Raw genomic sequence first — 16945 nt, 5'->3', positions numbered from 1 at the left:
TTTATTCCCGATAATTTATTGGTTCAGTTGCGTTTTTGCCCTCTTATTGTATGTTTTCAATCATAATTCATGTTTGGAAGTCTCGCAGTAAAATAAAATAACTTACAGTTCTTGTGCTGCGACCACGAGAAAAGAACTGTTGGGGGGAAAACATGTTCACTTGTCCTGTCGTTCGTAATTTCACGAGTTCAAGAAATTTAAACTTGACGTTTATGTTCAACTTTTAATTCATCTCTATGTATGAGAGAGATTTATCCTTGCGTAGAATGGAATTATATAAACCATTGTGTTTCATGTACGAGGGGGTTGGGGTTTTACTTGTAGGCCTTAGTGTCAGTTATTATGGTTACCCGCCTGGAGTTCAAAACTGGCGAACCCAGATGTCTCAAGAACTGCCTTTCAAAATTAATAGAAGAATGCAAGAATTTCAGAGAGGCCAAACAAATCCACGCTCAGATTGTGAAGTCCCCACTGTTACCTACCGATGACCAATATTATCTCATTACTCGTCTCCTCTTCTTTTGTGCTTTTTCGAATTGGGGTTCGTTCACTTATGCTTCTAAGGTTTTTCGGACGATAAAGCACCCGGAAATTCGTGCCTATAATATCATGCTTAGATCATACGCGGATTTGAAGGATGATGGTGAAGATAGCCACATTTGCAGGGCTTTATTGATTTATAGAGAAATGCTTCGCAATGGCATTTTACCGAAAAACCTCACTTTCCCCTTCCTTTTAAAGGATTGCACTAGGAGGCTGGATGAAACTACTGGCTTAGGAATTCATGCCCAAGTCACCAAGTTTGGATTTTATGATGATATTTTTGTTGGGAATTCCTTGATAAATTTGTACATGGCATGTAGGTTGTTAAATAATGCGAGGAAGCTGTTTGATGAAATGCGAGTGAGAGATATTGTCACTTGGAACTCAATGATAATTGGGTTTCTGAGAAATGGAGAGCTTGACAATGCAATGGAATTGTTCACGAGGATGAGTGAGAAGAATATCATAACCTGGAACTCCATTATTACAGGGTTGGTTCAAGGTGGCCGACCAAAAGAGTCACTGCAACTTTTTCATCAAATGCAAGTTTCCAGCGAAGACACTATGGTTGAGCCAGATAAATTCACAATTGCTAGTGTCCTTTCAGCTTGTGCTCAACTTGGTTCGATAGACCATGGGCAATGGGTGCATAGTTATTTGAGAAGAAGTGGGCTAGATTGTGATGTGGTACTTGGAACAGCACTAGTGAATATGTATGGTAAGTGTGGGCATGCAGATCAAGCAGTTGAGATCTTCAAAGAAATGACTAGGAAGGATGCTTCAGCATGGACAGCAATGATTTCGGTGTTTGCCCTTCACGGCTTAGGTGAGAAGGCTTTCGATTGCTTTCTAGAGATGGAAAAAGCTGGAGTGAAGCCTAACCATGTAACATTCGTGGGGTTATTGTCTGCTTGTGCTCATTCTGGTTTGGTAGAGAAAGGTCGGTGGTGCTTTGACATGATGAAAAATTTACTCAATTGAACCTCAGGTTTATCACTATGCTTGCATGGTTGACATTCTTAGCCGAGCCAAGCTGTTTGAGGAGGCAGAAAGGCTAATAAGAGACATGCCAATGAAGCCTGATGTTTATGTGTGGGGTTCATTACTTGGAGGATGTCAGATGCATGGGAATATAGACCTAGGAGAAAAGGTAGCTATCCATTTGATTAACTTAGAGCCTCATAATCATGCTTTCTATATGAACTTGTGTGACATATATGCCAAAGCTGGCCAGTTTGATGCAGCTAAAAGAGTGAGAAATCTAATGAAAGAAAGAGGAATCCAAAAGGAAATCCCAGGCTGTAGCATGATTGAAATATGTGGGGTGGTTCATGAATTTTCTGCAGGAGTTTCATTGAATGTTGCGAAGGAAATTTTTTTGATCGTAAATGAGTTAAATAATCAGATGAAGTTACCGGGATGGTGAAAACCAGTATCTTGTGTGTATTCCATATATGTGTGTGTGCAGTGTGGATACTATATTGTAGTTTTGCATAGCCTAGAGTTGCTAATAGATTATATATGGTGCACCTGTGTTTATTTATTTTATTTTAATTTATTTTTTGTTGAATTAGATGAGCAAATACTAATGGCATGATATTATAAGCGGAATTCAACCGATGACTTCCAACTTCCATGGAACTTTCATGCCACTATTTCAATTTTTTCATATTTTTGATATTTGTTTAATTATTTGTATGCTTACGTGACAAATTAATGCATATATTTCCTTCAATGACAATTTTCTTTTTAAATTATTGAGTTTTTAAGCCAATTTTTAAAAATTGGTTTATTGTGAAGCCACGTGCAATTTTCTCTCACTACAATTTCGTCATATTTCATTCAAAAATTTCCTCCTCCATTTTACATTTTAAATATCACACCCACACCCACATACTGTTTTACTATTGTTACTGTTAATAAGAAAGTATGGGATCTTTTATAAACTCCCCTCCTTAATGAAATCCACATAATGATTAAAAAATAAAAAAATATTTTTCTATATATCCATATTTGGAGTTATGATTATTCAAAAATTATTTAAAAAAAACAATGTACTCATCTTAAATTTTGTGTAAAATATGATTAAATAATTTACTTGACCTGAAATTTCCTGAATATCAATATCATGACTTTAGTAGGGCCAAAAGAATCACGACCCGAAGGCTTCTAGATGCTAAATTCCTGTTTTCCTTCTTGTTTTTGTTTTTGTTTTGCCATCCGGATGCTAAATTGAGTAAATTCGCCGTATGTAATTATTTGCGGGAAATAAAAGAGAGAAAAGCATGTAATCGATGGACCTTATTATGATTATCAAAACGGTAATCCTTATCATATCACTATAAATGGTCTGTTTGGTGGAATTTAATAATGATAAAAACTTTACACTGATAATAAAAATTGCATAATTTTTTTTAGTAATGTTTATTTATAGGGGCTCTCTATGAATACTCATTATAAGCATGCAATCCTTTATAAAATAACTATTTTGTCCTCACTTAATTGTGAATCATCATCAAAAGCCCTACTACGGAGAAGTTTCACAGTGAAGTTGATAACCATTTTTCCAATACATCTAATCTCAAGGGATTTCATTGAAAGTTGATAAATTCCTTTTTCTTTCCCTTTTCATTGACCAACAAAACTAATAGCTCGTCAGTATCCAAATTTCATATGAATGATGCAAAAAGCCTATCAAGTTGCAAGAAATGAAAGAATAGGAACTCGAAAGCCTGGGAAACCAAAAAAAAAAGAAGCAAAATAACAAGAAGAAATAACATAGGAAAAGAATTCATAAAGCGACAACTTTGAATTTGATAATGCTGAAATACAAAGATGCATATTGTCTTAATGAAGAGAGGAGAACCATAAGCAAGAACCCATAAAAAACAAGGACAGACCATCAATTCCATTAGCCAATCGTCCTCCATTGAGAGAGGAATGACGGAGCCGACAGCGTTGGTATCTTGAAGAAGCTTTTCTACACATTTGAGGGTTTGAATTATTACTAAAAGTAAATTGGTACTTTTACTATATATTAATTTTAGATAATTATTAAAAAATAACTCATTGCACTTTTCTTAGAAAACATATCAAACAGTATCCTTGTAATTAATATTACATTACATTTCCATTACATTACACTGCATTACATTACAAGATGCAATTGAATTGGACCAAATAGGCCCTAAGACTTTTTTGGTCCCTGATTTAAGCTTTTTATTTATTTATTGATATAGTAGGAGTATAAACGGTGATAAAATAAAGAAATATTATATTTTAGGAAGTATTCACCGCTATACTAAAAATTGATTAGTGTCTGAATAAGTGAAGAATTTAATTAAGATTTCTATGAATACATTCCTTGTCAAACCTAATCAATGTGGCAATTATTATTTTCAATTAAAAAGCGAAATTGCTCATATTTCGAACGATTTCAGTTTTGTCTGCCGGTGAGATTCTTCACAATAATATTCTCGCGTGATTTCCTCCCCAGAAAATTAATTCATCAATAATGAAATACTATCTCTTATCCTTAATATAAGAGTTAGTTAACTAATTTGAGTAGAATAAGAAAATTTATTAAGTTAGCGTTGTCTTTTCCAGAATACCCCTACTAATCATGTGTATTAACTAGAACTATCATTTGATATAATCTTTAATACGTGCAACTAATAAAAGAACTATTTAAAAAAACAAATAAATATGAAAGAGAAAATAGATTGAGGTCTTATATTTATAACTAAATTAAAAGTTAAACTAGCTTTTATATTAAAGATAGGAGTTAGTATATTTTTTTTTTTGGATGAATGAGGAGGCAAAGTTTTTGTTCATCAGGTGCAATTTAGAATATACTCTTCCGGTATTTACATTACAGAATGTTTCTTATATTTAGGATTGGAGGAAGTAATGTATAAGGAGACAAAACTGAAATTGTTAATGATTTCACTTTTTAACCAAAAAAATTAAATGTCACATCTGTTATAAGGAATGAAAATTGTTTTTTAGGTGAACGCTTTTTGTACAATATAATATTTAGGTAAATTCTTCTAGCATTTTCATTTTTTTTTCATTTTGAAGGGGGGGGGGTGGTTAGATTCGCACGTTTGATTTGGTCGTTAGGTGTCAAACCTACCTTGAAGTTGAAGGCCACAATGTGGTCCCATGAAGATGCCAGATAATGCTACTGAAATATGAAATAGTAACTTGGTCTCTGTAACTTGGCAGCCTCATTTCTGTGATGGATTATCTATTTGGTATGAGCCCTCTGGTTTTAGCATTGGTGACTCTGTGTTTCGCTGCTGTTGCAATCAAAATCCATGGCAGAACCAACAAGAGAAGAAGATACCACCCACTTGCTGGCACTGTGTTGGACCATCTTTTCAACTATCACAGGCTGCTGGATTTCATCACTGAGCTCACAAGACAGAGGAAAACTTACAGGATGCTTGGCTTCTTGAGAGCTGAGGTTTACACTGCAGATCCAGTTAATATTGAGCACTTTCTCTCTGGAAACTTTGCAAACTACGGCAAGGTATTTCATTTCTTGAACTAAATGATCTATCTTTCTCTTGTGCTATTCTAGGAGCTCAAAAATTGTGTGGTGAAAACTCAAGGTTGAGTTAGACATTGAAAAACTGCTCTGTTTTGGGTTAAGTTGTAAGAAGTTGGCCCAGATATGTGCACGGATATGAAGAATTTCTTTGTGGTTTGCTATAAATCCTTGAAAGTTGAATTGCATCTTTCTTGATATGCACATTATGCTTCATTGCAACCTAATAGCAAATACCTAAACAACGTTAGGACATCTAAGCAATCTTACGGTATCTCGATTGAGATATAATAGAATGATGGAACTTCAGGCCAAAAAAAAGAAAAAAAGAATGATGGAACAATGTTATCAAAATGAATGTCTGTTAATAAAAAGGTCGATCTGTTATTGCAGGGTTCCTATCAACATAGTATTTTGAGTGATCTTCTGGGTGATGGAATATTCACAGTGGATGGAGTGAAGTGGAAACATCAGAGGAAGGCAGCAAGCTACCAATTCTCCACCAGGTTATTGAAAGACTTCAGCAGTTCAGTGTTTAGAACCAACGCAAGAAAGCTTGCAGGGATAGTCTCAGAAGCTGCAATTTCAAACAACACTGTTGAGCTGCAAGTAAGAAATTAAGTGAAATTGATGCGTACCTAAGTGAGATACTTAACTCTACCCCAAAAGCTAATTGCTGGGGGGTGAAAGAACCAACCCACTTAAATATCCTATTGGGCATCTCATGCTACTTAGTATAAAATTTAATATCCTATACTACTAATTCTCTGTTAAAAATAAAAGTTGAAGAACCCAAGGTGGAGAGTGCTAACCTCCACTAGTGTGGATATTAACATTCCCTTTTCTATATGCAAATTATAATATAGTGTTTTTGTTTCCAACCACTGAAACAAGAGAGGCTCAAGTCTTACCTTGCTGGTCGTTGGCATGTAGGGCTTATTCATGAAGTCAGCTTTGGATTCAGTATTTAAGGTTGTGCTTGGTGTAGAACTAGACACCATGTGTGGAACCTATGAAGAAGGTACCCGATTCTCCAATGCTTTTGATGAAGCAAGCACAGCTACCTTTTATAGATACGTTGACGTTTTTTGGAAGATCAAGCGACATCTGAACATTGGATCAGAAGCAGTACTTAGAAACAACGCAAGAGTAGTAGACCAATTTGTGTATAAAGTAATCAGAACCAAAATGCAGCAAGTCCAAAAACAACAAGATGATTCTCCTGTGAGTACAACTTTTCCTTTAACTAGAATGCTAGTTGCATTGTTTCTTTCTTTAGCACCACTACAATGGAAATTTTCAAACATTATTTGAATACGACATGTGTGTACATATATATATTTAGGAAAATCATTATGAGGTTTGAAGGAATGAATATAATCACCAAAGAGCCTCAGCAATAAGTAAGCAGCATGGACCTGCCCCAGAATTTGCCGTTCATGTTGCACACTTGCTGTTACATTTTTTTGGTAATTACATTCCTTCCATGGGACCCTGTTATGCTTTTCCCTATATATGGTGTATCATGTCATTTTTTTCCAATTTGAATGTATAAACATATCGTTACAATGTGGCAAGCGTCCATATGAGTGTTTAGAATTCCTAATTCCTAAAACATTCCTTAAGGTTCTGCCAGAGTGAACATTTCATTTAATCGCAGAAAATATGTTTAACAGGTGGTGAATGGTGATATGTTGTCAAGGTTTATAGAACTAAAAGAGACAGATCCAAAATATCTTAAAGACATAATCCTGAGTTTCATCATAGCTGGGAAAGATACAACAGGAAGCACTCTTTCCTGGTTTGTTTATCTGCTCTGCAAACATCCCCATATACAGGAAAAGATTGCACAAGAAATCTTGGAGGCAACAAAAGTGCGAGGTGATGTAACCGCTGAAAAACTTGCAGCTAGTTTAACTGAAGATGCCCTTGAAAAAATGCAGTATCTGCACGCAGCTCTAACTGAAACGTTGAGGCTCTACCCAGCAGTTCCAGTAGTAAGTTACAATCCAGGCATCAACCTTGTAATGAGTTTCAATCTTATCCTTTGACGACAAAATATGGACATACATATTTAAAGGACATGACATAAATACCAATAACTATGCAGCTGAAGAGAGAATAACACAATAGAGTCGGATGTATATGACTCAGTTTAATTTGTCTGTGTCAATTGGAAGAACAAAGATGTACCTATTATATATGATTTGTGTGACTGACATTTTTCTCTCAATGAAATTTTCGTGTTTCATAGTTGTTTGATGAGATTTATGTTTCTGTTAAAGGACGGTAAGTATTGCCTCTCGGATGACATATTGCCAGATGGATCTACTGTGAGGAAAGGTAATGTAATGGCATACAGCCCTTATGCCATGGGAAGGATGAAGTACTTATGGGGTGATGATGCTGAGTTATTTAAGCCAGAGAGATGGCTTGATCATAATGGAATTTTCCAGCATGAGAGCTCTTTCAAGTTCACTGCCTTCCAGGTAAGAAAAAAGGTCTGGATGGAGAAAAATATACTCATTCCAGTCCTTTCTATAAGTATGTGTTAACTCCTTTACTTGGAATAAGAAAAGTAGTTAAAATTAGTCAAGTATCAAAAACTTCTATACTTTTCTAGAATTACCCTTAAGGAAGTTTTAAAAAAAACTTTTTCTCACCATGAGGATATTGTTAGAGTTGCTTTTTTTCTTTTGGGGGGTAAATGAGTCATCAATATTTAAATTTCGTAAAGGTTTTTGTATTAAGGACTGATAGGAGGGGTCTTATAAATAAGATTAGAGGAAGCAGCAGTTTCTGTTTGTCACAAAAGTTTCCATGAGTATTTATGAGATTAAAAGCTGTGGGTCTCATAAGAGCTTGAGACATAGTTGTTGTTGGTGAGATGAACAGGCAGGACCAAGAATTTGCCTGGGAAAGGAGTTTGCATACAGACAGATGAAGATATTTGCTGCAGTTCTTTTGGGTTGCTTCAAATTGAAACTGGCAGATGAAAAGCGATCAGCAAGACACAGAAGCATGCTTACTCTACAAATTGATGGTGGTCTTCATGTCCTTGCTTCCCACAGATCAAAGCTTTAATCTTTCTGGCCTCTCTCTCTCTCTCTCTCTCTCTCTATCCTCAGTTTCTTTGGCTTTGCTACCAGCGGTTTAAAAACAGATATTCGTGAAGCATATTCTTATTTAAATAAATTCCACATAAACTCTTCTTAAAAGTTCTTCATATCATACACTGGTATTGATATTGAAGGGTTCCTTTGGGATCGTCAAAGGTAATCCCAAATAATTGGGTAAAAATCTAGATATGCATTATGTGTTATAACTTTATTGTCATAATGATAATTGTTACTACCTTCAGCTTTAAATATAAGAACTACTTTGAAGTATAATATTTATAACACAAATTACATTACAAACGATTTCTTATATTTAGAATCGGTGGAGGTGGTATATTTTATCCCAGGACTTTGGGAAGGAATAATGGATGAGAAGTCATGTATGTGCCACTGTGAAATAGATTCTTTTGTGTTTACGGTATTAAAAATAATTTCAAGTTATAGTATTCAATTAATATTCATCAAATGGGAGGATGAATCTCTGTTTAATAAATAAGGCGACGGTTCAGTTATTGTTTTAATGCAACTTATAATCATCCTATCAATCTCTAGCTTGATTGTGACAGAAATGTAAGGAATGAAAATTGTTTTTGGGTGAAAGATTTTCTACAATATAATACTACCTCCGGTCTTTAATATAAGACCTCGTTTGATTTTTATTTTGATCTTAAATATAAGACCTTAATCTACTTTGTATCTAATATTTATGTTTTTTTTCTCAAGATAGTCCTTCTAACAATATTAGTTCTAGTCAATACACTTGATTAGTAAGGATATTTTAGGAAAAACAACACCTATGACAAATAACTAATTTAACTTCTTTTCTTAATCTCCTCAAATTAGTCAACTAGTTCTTATAATTAGGACCGGAGGTAGTATTTAGATAAATTCTTCGATCATTTTCCGTACCTTTGTTTTTACTGTTTACAGTGTAAAAGCCTATTAATTTATTGTAGGATTAATATAATTTTTGGATTCTTCGATTTATACTTATTTTAGTTTTGATATCTTAAATTTTAAATTATAACTTTTAGTTTTTTAAATTTCTTTCTATTTAAAATATCAATCTTTATAATTTAATAAAAATTTAGGTTATTTTACTTCTTGAAGGATTAAAAATAGGCTGAAACTAAAGTAAAGACAAATCCAAGAACTCAAAATTCTATTTATTATATAATTGCCAGTAAAAAACTTAATTTAGTGTCCCATGTGCGTAGCCCAGAAAGTGCGGACCTGTATGTTCTGTTGAACTTAAACCAATCAATAATCGTGATCGCGACACGTCCCTGAATCTGGCTCGCCGGGCCACTGACCGTTGTCGTATCCCTCACAATCTTTTCCTTGTCTCCACTTGTCCTTCTCTCCACTCCCTCCTTGCTATCTTCGGATCAATTTCTAACCATTGAGATTTGATATACCATAACAATATGAGGATAATATTAAATCACAAAGATATATAAAAATAAATTGAACATTTTTAAACTTTAATATGAATATTCAACTTTGTAGATTTTTATTAAAATATCATCTTTTACTTTCTTATCCTCCTGTTATATTAAAGAACCCTGGAGATTACAATATTTACAATATCCCAACTACAGAATAATATTCCCTGTAATCTCCTGGTTGATGTGATTTAATAGTCACAGTTCACATGCCACGTGCTCGATTAATCAGTTTAGTACTTGCATATGCATGTTTGAGCTGACTCGGTGCTATCCTTTAACCTTGGTTCATGTAGGGTGCTCCATCTCATAATCCATTTCGCCAACTATAATTTTCAGAATACATAACTAGTTCATGCCAATAGACTTACTTGAGGTCGTTCACCTTTAGTTTACGATGAACCTTTTTTTTTTTTTTTGGGTGGGGGGGGGGGGTTTAGATTTGCACGTTTGATTTGGTTGTTAGGTGTTAGAGATACCTTAAAGGTCACAATATGGTCCCATGGGATTCCAAATAATGCTACTGAAATATGAAGTTGTAACTTGGTCTCCGTACGCAACTTCGTAGTCTCATTTCTGTGATGGACTATCTCTTTGGTATGAGCCCTCTGCTTTTAGCATTGGTGACTCTGTGTTTCGCTGCTGTTGCAATCAAAATCCATGGCAGAACCAACGAGAGAAGAAGATACCACCCAGTTGCTGGCACTGTGTTGGACCATCTTTTCAACTATCACAGGCTGCTGGATTTCATCACTGAGCTCGCAAGCCAGAGGAAAACTTACAGGATGCTTAGCTTCCTGAGAGCTGAGGTTTACACTGCAGATCCAGCTAATATTGAGCACTTTCTCTCTGGAAACTTTGCAAACTACGGCAAGGTATTTCATTAATCTCTTGAATTAAATGATCTATCTTTCTCTTGTGCTATTCTAGGAGCTCAAATATTGTGTGGTGAAAACTCAAGGTTGAGTTAGATATTGAAAAATTGCTTTCTGTCAGGTTAACTTGTAAGAAGTTGGTCCAGATATGTGCACGGATATGAAGAATTGCTTTGTGGTTTGCTATAAATCCTTGAAAGTTGAAGAACATCTTTCATGATATGCACATGCCTCATTGCAACCCAATAGCAAACACCTAAATAACTTTAGGACATCGAAGCAATCTTACCGTGTGTCGATTGAGATATAATAGAAAGATGGACCGGTGTTATCAAAATGAATGTCTATAAATAAACGGCTTCGTCCTGTTATTGCAGGGTTGGTATCACCATAGTGTTTTGAGCGATCTTCTGGGTGATGGTATATTCACAGTGGATGGAGTGAAGTGGAAACATCAGAGGAAGGCAGCAAGCTACCAATTCTCCACCAGGTTATTGAAAGACTTCAGCAGTTCAGTGTTTAGAACCAACGCAAGAAAGCTTGTAGGGATAGTCTCAAAAGCTGCAATCTCAAACAACACTGTTGAGCTGCAAGTAAGAAATTAAGTGAAGTTGATGCGCACTTAAGTGAGATACGTAACCCTATCCAAAACTAATTGTTGGGGTGGAAGAACCAACCCATCTTATTGATCATCTCATACTACTCTGTGTAGAACTTAATATCCTATACTACTAATTTTTATTAAAAATTAAAGTTGAAGAACCCAAGGTGGGGAGTGCTAACCAAGGCAAAAAAGGGGGACCAAATAGGCAGGTTCAAATGGAAAACTAGCCAACAGTCTAGGTTGATTTGGTTGTTGAACCAGGTAGGAATTGAACCATAAAGATCAAAATTCTTAATGTTGTTGTACTTAGTTATTGTTATAATCAAACTATTGTTATTTTTTTTGTATTTTTTATTAGTGATTATTAATATTGTTATATTTTGTTATTTTTTATTAAATTATATTATTTTAATATGACCAGTTTGACCCAAGTTGATTTTAGTCCGACCAACTAACCCTTGAACCACTACCTTAACCAATTTAGTGTTCGATCCGGTTTTTTATGTCTTGGTGCTAACTTCCATCACTTGTGTGGAGATTAGTACTCCCTTTCCTATATGCAGATTATAATATACTGTTTTTGGTTCCAACTACTGAAACAAGAGAGGCTTCAAATCTTACCTTGCTGGTCGTTGGCATGCAGGATTTGTTCATGAAGTCAGCTTTAGATTCAGTATTTAAGGTTGTGCTTGGTGTAGAACTAGACACCATGTGTGGAACCTATGAAGAAGGTACTCGGTTCTCCAATGCTTTTGATGAAGCAAGCACAGTTACCATGTACAGGTATGTAGACGTTTTTTGGAAGATCAAGCGACACCTGAACATTGGATCAGAAGCAATACTTAAAAACAACATAAGAGTAGTAGACCAGTTTGTGTATAAAGTAATCAGAACCAAAATTCAGCAAGTCCAAAAGCAACAAGATGATTCTCCCGTGAGTACTACTTTTCCTTTAACTAAAATGCTAGTTGCAGTGTTTCTTTCTTTAGCATCACTACAATGGAAGTTTCAAACATTATTTGAATATGGCATGGGCGTGTACGTATATACATAGGAAAATATTAGGAGGTTCAAAGGAAGGTATATGATTACCAAAACGTCTCAATAATAAGTGAGCAGCATGGATGTATTGTCATTTCCTACACCAGACCTTTTTTTTTTTTTTTTTTTTTTGAATCCTGCACCAGAATTTATCATTCCATATTGCTCACTTGTTGTGAGACTTTTTAGTGATTAAACTCCTTTATTAGGACTTTATACTATTTTTCCTATATATGTTGTATCATGTCATGATTCTTTTTTTTTTTTTTTAAGAAAAAGAACTTGAATGTATAAACATATTTGTCACTGTGTGGCAATTCATACGAGCGTTTATAATTGTTAATTCCTAATTCCTAAAACATTCCTTAAGGATCAACCACAGTAAATATTTCATTTAATGGCAGAAAATATTTTTAACAGGTGGTGAATGGTGATATGTTGTCAAGGTTTATTGAACTGAAAGAGACAGATCCAAAATACCTTAAAGACATAATCCTGAGTTTCATCATAGCTGGGAAAGATACAACAGGAAGCACTCTTTCCTGGTTTGTTTATCTGCTCTGCAAACATCCCCATATACAGGAAAAGATTGCACAAGAAATCTTGGAGGCAACAAAAGTACGAGGTGACGTAACGGCTGAAGAACTTGCAGCTAGATTAACTGAAGATGCCCTTGAAAAAATGCAGTATCTGCACGCAACTCTAACTGAAACACTAAGGCTTTATCCAGCAATTCCACTGGTAAGTTAAAATCCAGGCATCATAATATTTTCTTGATGAGTTCCAATTTTATCCTACGTCTACAGAATATGGACAAGTATATATAAAAGACATGACATAAATACTGATGCCATGACGCTATAAAATAGTAAACTAAATCCTCTATAATTATGCAGCTGAAGAGAGAATAACGCAGTAGTGTTGGATAATGTATATATGACTCACTTTCTCTGTGTAAATTAGAAGAATTGAGATGTGTCTGTATATATGATTTGTGTGACTGACATTGTCCTGCATTGAAATGTTCATGCTTCATAGTTGTTTGATAAGATTTATGTTGTCGTTACAGGAAGGTAAGTACTGTTTCTCGGACGACATATTGCCAGATGGATTTAATGTGAGGAAAGGAGATCTAATGGTATTCTGCCCCTATGCCATGGGAAGGATGAAGTACTTATGGGGTAATGATGCTGAGTTATTTAAGCCAGAGAGATGGTTTGATCATAATGGAATTTTCCGGCAAGAGAGCTCTTTCAAGCTCACAGCCTTTCAGGTAAGACAAAAGTTTCCATGAGTATTTGTGAGATTAAAAATTGTGGGTCTCTTATAAGTGCTTGAGAAATGGTTATTGTTGGTGAGATGAACAGGCAGGACCAAGAATTTGCCTGGGAAAGGAGTTTGCATACAGACAGATGAAGATATTTGCTGCGGTTCTTTTGGGTTGCTTCAAATTGGAACTGGCAGATCAAAGGCAATCAGCAAAACACAGGAGCATGCTTACTTTACAAATTGATGGTGGTCTTCATGTCGTTGCTTCTCGCAGATCAAAGCTTTGATCTTTCTGGCCTCTTCAGATATATATCCCCTCAGTTTCTTTGGCTGCTTCATTGCTACCAACGGTTTTAAAACAGATATTCATGAAGCATATTCTTATTTAAATAAATTGCACACAAACCCTTCTTAAAAGTGCTTCGTATACTTGTGTTGATATTAAAGGGCTCCTTTGGGATCGTCAAAGGTAATCCCAAATAATTGGATAAAAATTTGGATATGCATTATGTGTTATAACTTTATTGTCATAATGATAATTATTATGTTTTATCCGAGGACTTTGGGAAGGAATAATAGACGAGAAGTCATGTATGTACCTTTGTGAAATACAGTAGTGGTTCCTTAGTGTTTACGATATTAAAAATAACTTCAAGTGTGTTAGAGATTTCTTTTAATACATCTCAGTCATTAGAAGTAACATAATAGAGTTAAAATGTAAGTAAAGGGGGCCCACTTCTTTCATGTAATAAATTAACATGTATACGGTATACTTCAGAAGCTTCATATTACTTATCATTGTTTCTTGAAACCAGTAGTGAACTTAGAGTGCCAGAAAGGATCAAAGTGGAGACCAATAGAGGAAATGAGAGGCAATCCTCTTGACTCAGTGATTCTGATCCTCACAGCGTGAGCATTTACCAGACCACCTTCAAGCCTGTGAAGCCTCTTGTAACCCACTGTGGCCCCTCTGATCACCAATTCACCATCCACATAGATCTCATGCCCTTTTATCCTCTGACCAAGTCCTATCGCTTCCTGAACCCTCACCACATTGAATCTCACACTCCCATTATTCTTCCCTCTTATCTCGACCCAATGCTCCTTTCTTCTTCCTTCTTCTTCTTCTCCTTCTTCTTCAGGAGCCCAGTATGTCCACAAATGGTCACTGTCTATCATGTTTTCTGGTCCAAAACCACCTTCTTTTGCTCCTCTTTGACTGCTTACTATAACAGTGCAGCTGTCTTCTGCTATGTTCTTTTGGAAAACTGTAGCGACTGCAGTGTGAAACTGCTTCAACCTTTGGGCATCAATGTCAGATATGAGGCCGGTTGTGTTGGGAGGCACGTTGAGGAGTAATAAGCAGTTTCTACCAACTGAGTTGTAGTAAATATCAAGTAGTTCAGTTAGGCTTTTTGGTGATTCTGACTTGTGCCAAAACCATCCTGGTCGAATCGACACATCGCATTCTGCAGGAACCCAGTCCGTTCCTTTGGGATCACCTGTGTTTAGGTAGCTATACGAATATATGATCACCAAGAAATTAATCAGTGATAAATTACAATCATGAAAAATCATAGATGATAACTTTGCTTGCACGTCAAGTATGTAATAAGTTCTTGTTAGTTCCTTATCTTCAAAGTCAAATAATCTCGAAGGCATTTTGGTTTCACCGGATTTAGATGCACCAAAACTGTTCTTCTAGTAATATGCCATAACAGAGTATGTGAAAAATGAAAAAAATGGAACCTAAATTTTGTGTTATATATGGTGATGAACAAGATTAATGCTTGGCTTGGAAGATGAACTTACCGGGTGATGTCAGGATTTCCAATGGAAACAGAAGTTCGGTTGATGAGAGACCAACACGTGTCTGATGCATAGCCTTGCTCATCTCCCACCCACCTCACATCTGGACCTGCATCTGAAAATATGTTTATGGATTTCTGCAACTCTTTCACCATTGAGAACCATTCTGTGAAGTAGTACGACACATTTTGCGCCTTTGGATCCTTGGCTCCATCAAACCATATCTCCCTTACTTCTCCATAGCTGCATATTATCAAACACCAATCATTCATATTTCATATTTGAAACCTTTCCAGAATACATCAGTTGATCTTCACAGAAACAGATAATTAAAGGAACTCACTTATTGAGCAGTTCTTGAAGCTGAGCTAAATAATATTCATTGTAAGGTATATCATGTCCCATATCTGGAGTCATGTCTATCCCACGGAGAAAGATAAAGCCCGCGTCTATTCCTTTTGCTGAAGCTTCATTAACAAACTCTCTCACAACATCTCCTTTGCCATTTTTCCAGGGGCTTCCGATCACAGAATGCTCAGTGTAATTTGAAGGCCACAGGCAAAACCCGTCATGGTGTTTGGCTGTCAGGATCATCAAGGAAACTCCGGCCTCTGCCGCGACCGTCGCCCACTGGCCGGCGTTGAGGCCTGAAGGGTTGAAGATTTGTGGGCTTTCATCGCCGTCTCCCCGTTCTCTGTCCGTGAAGGTGTTCACACCGAAGTGGATAAACATGATGATCTCTCTTTGTTGCCATTTTAACTGAGAATATGATGGGAGAGGCAGAATCGGCAATGGTGGAGTTGGTAGAGCTTGCTTATGCACAGAAATGGCCGAGTTGAAGAGATGAACAAGTGAGAGAAGAAGAGAGAAGAACAATAATCTTCCCATGATGATGGACTTGGTTTTTCTTCGTCGTCACCTCTTTATTATTAGTAGTTATGCGAAGGAGCTAAAATAGGTAGAAAATAGGTATGAAGTGATAAGTAAGGTAACATCATATTATAGGAAAATCATGTTTTTATCCTTATAGTTTTGATTAATTTTTAATATGAATTTCTGCTGAAGTCTTTATAATTTACAAATTTTCTGATTTAATTCTTATTATTAAAGTTCTAACAATATTTTTGTTAATTTTTTATTGATTTAACCAATTATATAATTTTTTATATACTATATATATATATATATATATAGTATACACACTAATGAAAAAGATAATCACATATTAATAAAATTTTGACGAAAATCCACCAAATAAAAACATAAGAGACTTTTTTTGGGTCCAAAAAAAAACATAAGAGACTTACTTATGGAATCTAAAATTATGAGGATTAAATTAAAAATCAATTGAAATTATAGGGACAATTTTTTTTTTAAATTTTAACTTGTTAGGTTCATATGTGAAATGAATCATGACATTTCTTTATTAAAAAAAAAGTTAATCATGAAATTTTAAAGCTAGATTCTGTGAGTGCATTTGTCATAAAATCAAATGAATGTATGATTTTGATGCATGGATTGTTTCATGAACATTTGATGTCCATTAAATGGTTTCTATCTTTTGCATGTATTTATGGATGGAAAATGACACTTGAGGGTTTAGGGAAGGCAAATAATGACGCTCAAGGACCTTCTTTTTTTAAAAGGAAACGAAGGAAATTAAATTTTTAAAACAGCTCTAAAGAATT

General features: G+C 35.3%; 2 protein-coding genes and 2 pseudogenes across 3 annotated transcripts; 3 read left to right on the top strand and 1 right to left on the bottom strand.

The window, feature by feature from the left end:
- The first annotated feature begins 337 nt into the window (after positions 1-337).
- LOC114761029 (pentatricopeptide repeat-containing protein At5g66520-like) lies at positions 338-2061 on the top strand (annotated as a pseudogene).
- A 2633-nt stretch (positions 2062-4694) lies between these two features.
- Positions 4695-8468, top strand: LOC114760993 (cytochrome P450 704C1). 2 transcript variants are annotated; one of them, XM_028950314.1, is made up of 7 exons: positions 4695-5077; positions 5489-5704; positions 6029-6319; positions 6772-7092; positions 7381-7584; positions 7991-8179; positions 8274-8468. In XM_028950314.1, exons 1-6 carry the CDS (start codon positions 4784-4786, stop codon positions 8177-8179), a joined length of 1515 nt encoding a protein of 504 aa, XP_028806147.1. In that variant the 5' UTR covers positions 4695-4783; the 3' UTR covers positions 8274-8468. The 2 variants fall into 2 exon arrangements, with proteins under 2 accessions (XP_028806147.1, XP_028806143.1); XM_028950310.1 differs by having other exon boundaries at positions 7991-8468.
- A 1772-nt stretch (positions 8469-10240) lies between these two features.
- On the top strand, positions 10241-14000 carry LOC114761055 (cytochrome P450 704C1-like). The gene is made up of 6 exons (XM_028950370.1): positions 10241-10534; positions 10912-11127; positions 11782-12072; positions 12600-12920; positions 13249-13452; positions 13547-14000. Exons 1-6 carry the CDS (start codon positions 10241-10243, stop codon positions 13733-13735), a joined length of 1515 nt encoding a protein of 504 aa, XP_028806203.1. The 3' UTR covers positions 13736-14000.
- A 78-nt stretch (positions 14001-14078) lies between these two features.
- On the bottom strand, positions 14079-16145 carry LOC114761047 (alpha-L-fucosidase 1-like; annotated as a pseudogene).
- Positions 16146-16945: the final 800 nt, after the last annotated feature.

The sequence above is a fragment of the Neltuma alba genome, unplaced genomic scaffold (assembly GCF_004799145.2).
Source record: "Neltuma alba isolate B1F8T4 unplaced genomic scaffold, ASM479914v2 tig00001660_pilon, whole genome shotgun sequence".
In the NCBI taxonomy this organism is placed as follows: domain Eukaryota; kingdom Viridiplantae; phylum Streptophyta; class Magnoliopsida; order Fabales; family Fabaceae; genus Neltuma; species Neltuma alba.
Note: the sequence above shows the minus strand (reverse complement) of the source record. Positions and strands in the feature narration are given on the sequence as shown.

Coding starts and splice junctions, on each gene's coding strand:
- LOC114760993 (XM_028950314.1), top strand. CDS start 4,784: ATGGATTATCTATTTGGTATGAGCCCTCTGGTTTTAGCATTGGTGACT. Junction 5,078..5,488: donor ACTTTGCAAACTACGGCAAG/GTATTTCATTTC, acceptor CTGTTATTGCAG/GGTTCCTATCAACATAGTAT. Junction 7,093..7,380: donor TCTACCCAGCAGTTCCAGTA/GTAAGTTACAAT, acceptor TTTCTGTTAAAG/GACGGTAAGTATTGCCTCTC.
- LOC114761055 (XM_028950370.1), top strand. CDS start 10,241: ATGGACTATCTCTTTGGTATGAGCCCTCTGCTTTTAGCATTGGTGACT. Junction 10,535..10,911: donor ACTTTGCAAACTACGGCAAG/GTATTTCATTAA, acceptor CTGTTATTGCAG/GGTTGGTATCACCATAGTGT. Junction 12,073..12,599: donor AGCAACAAGATGATTCTCCC/GTGAGTACTACT, acceptor TATTTTTAACAG/GTGGTGAATGGTGATATGTT.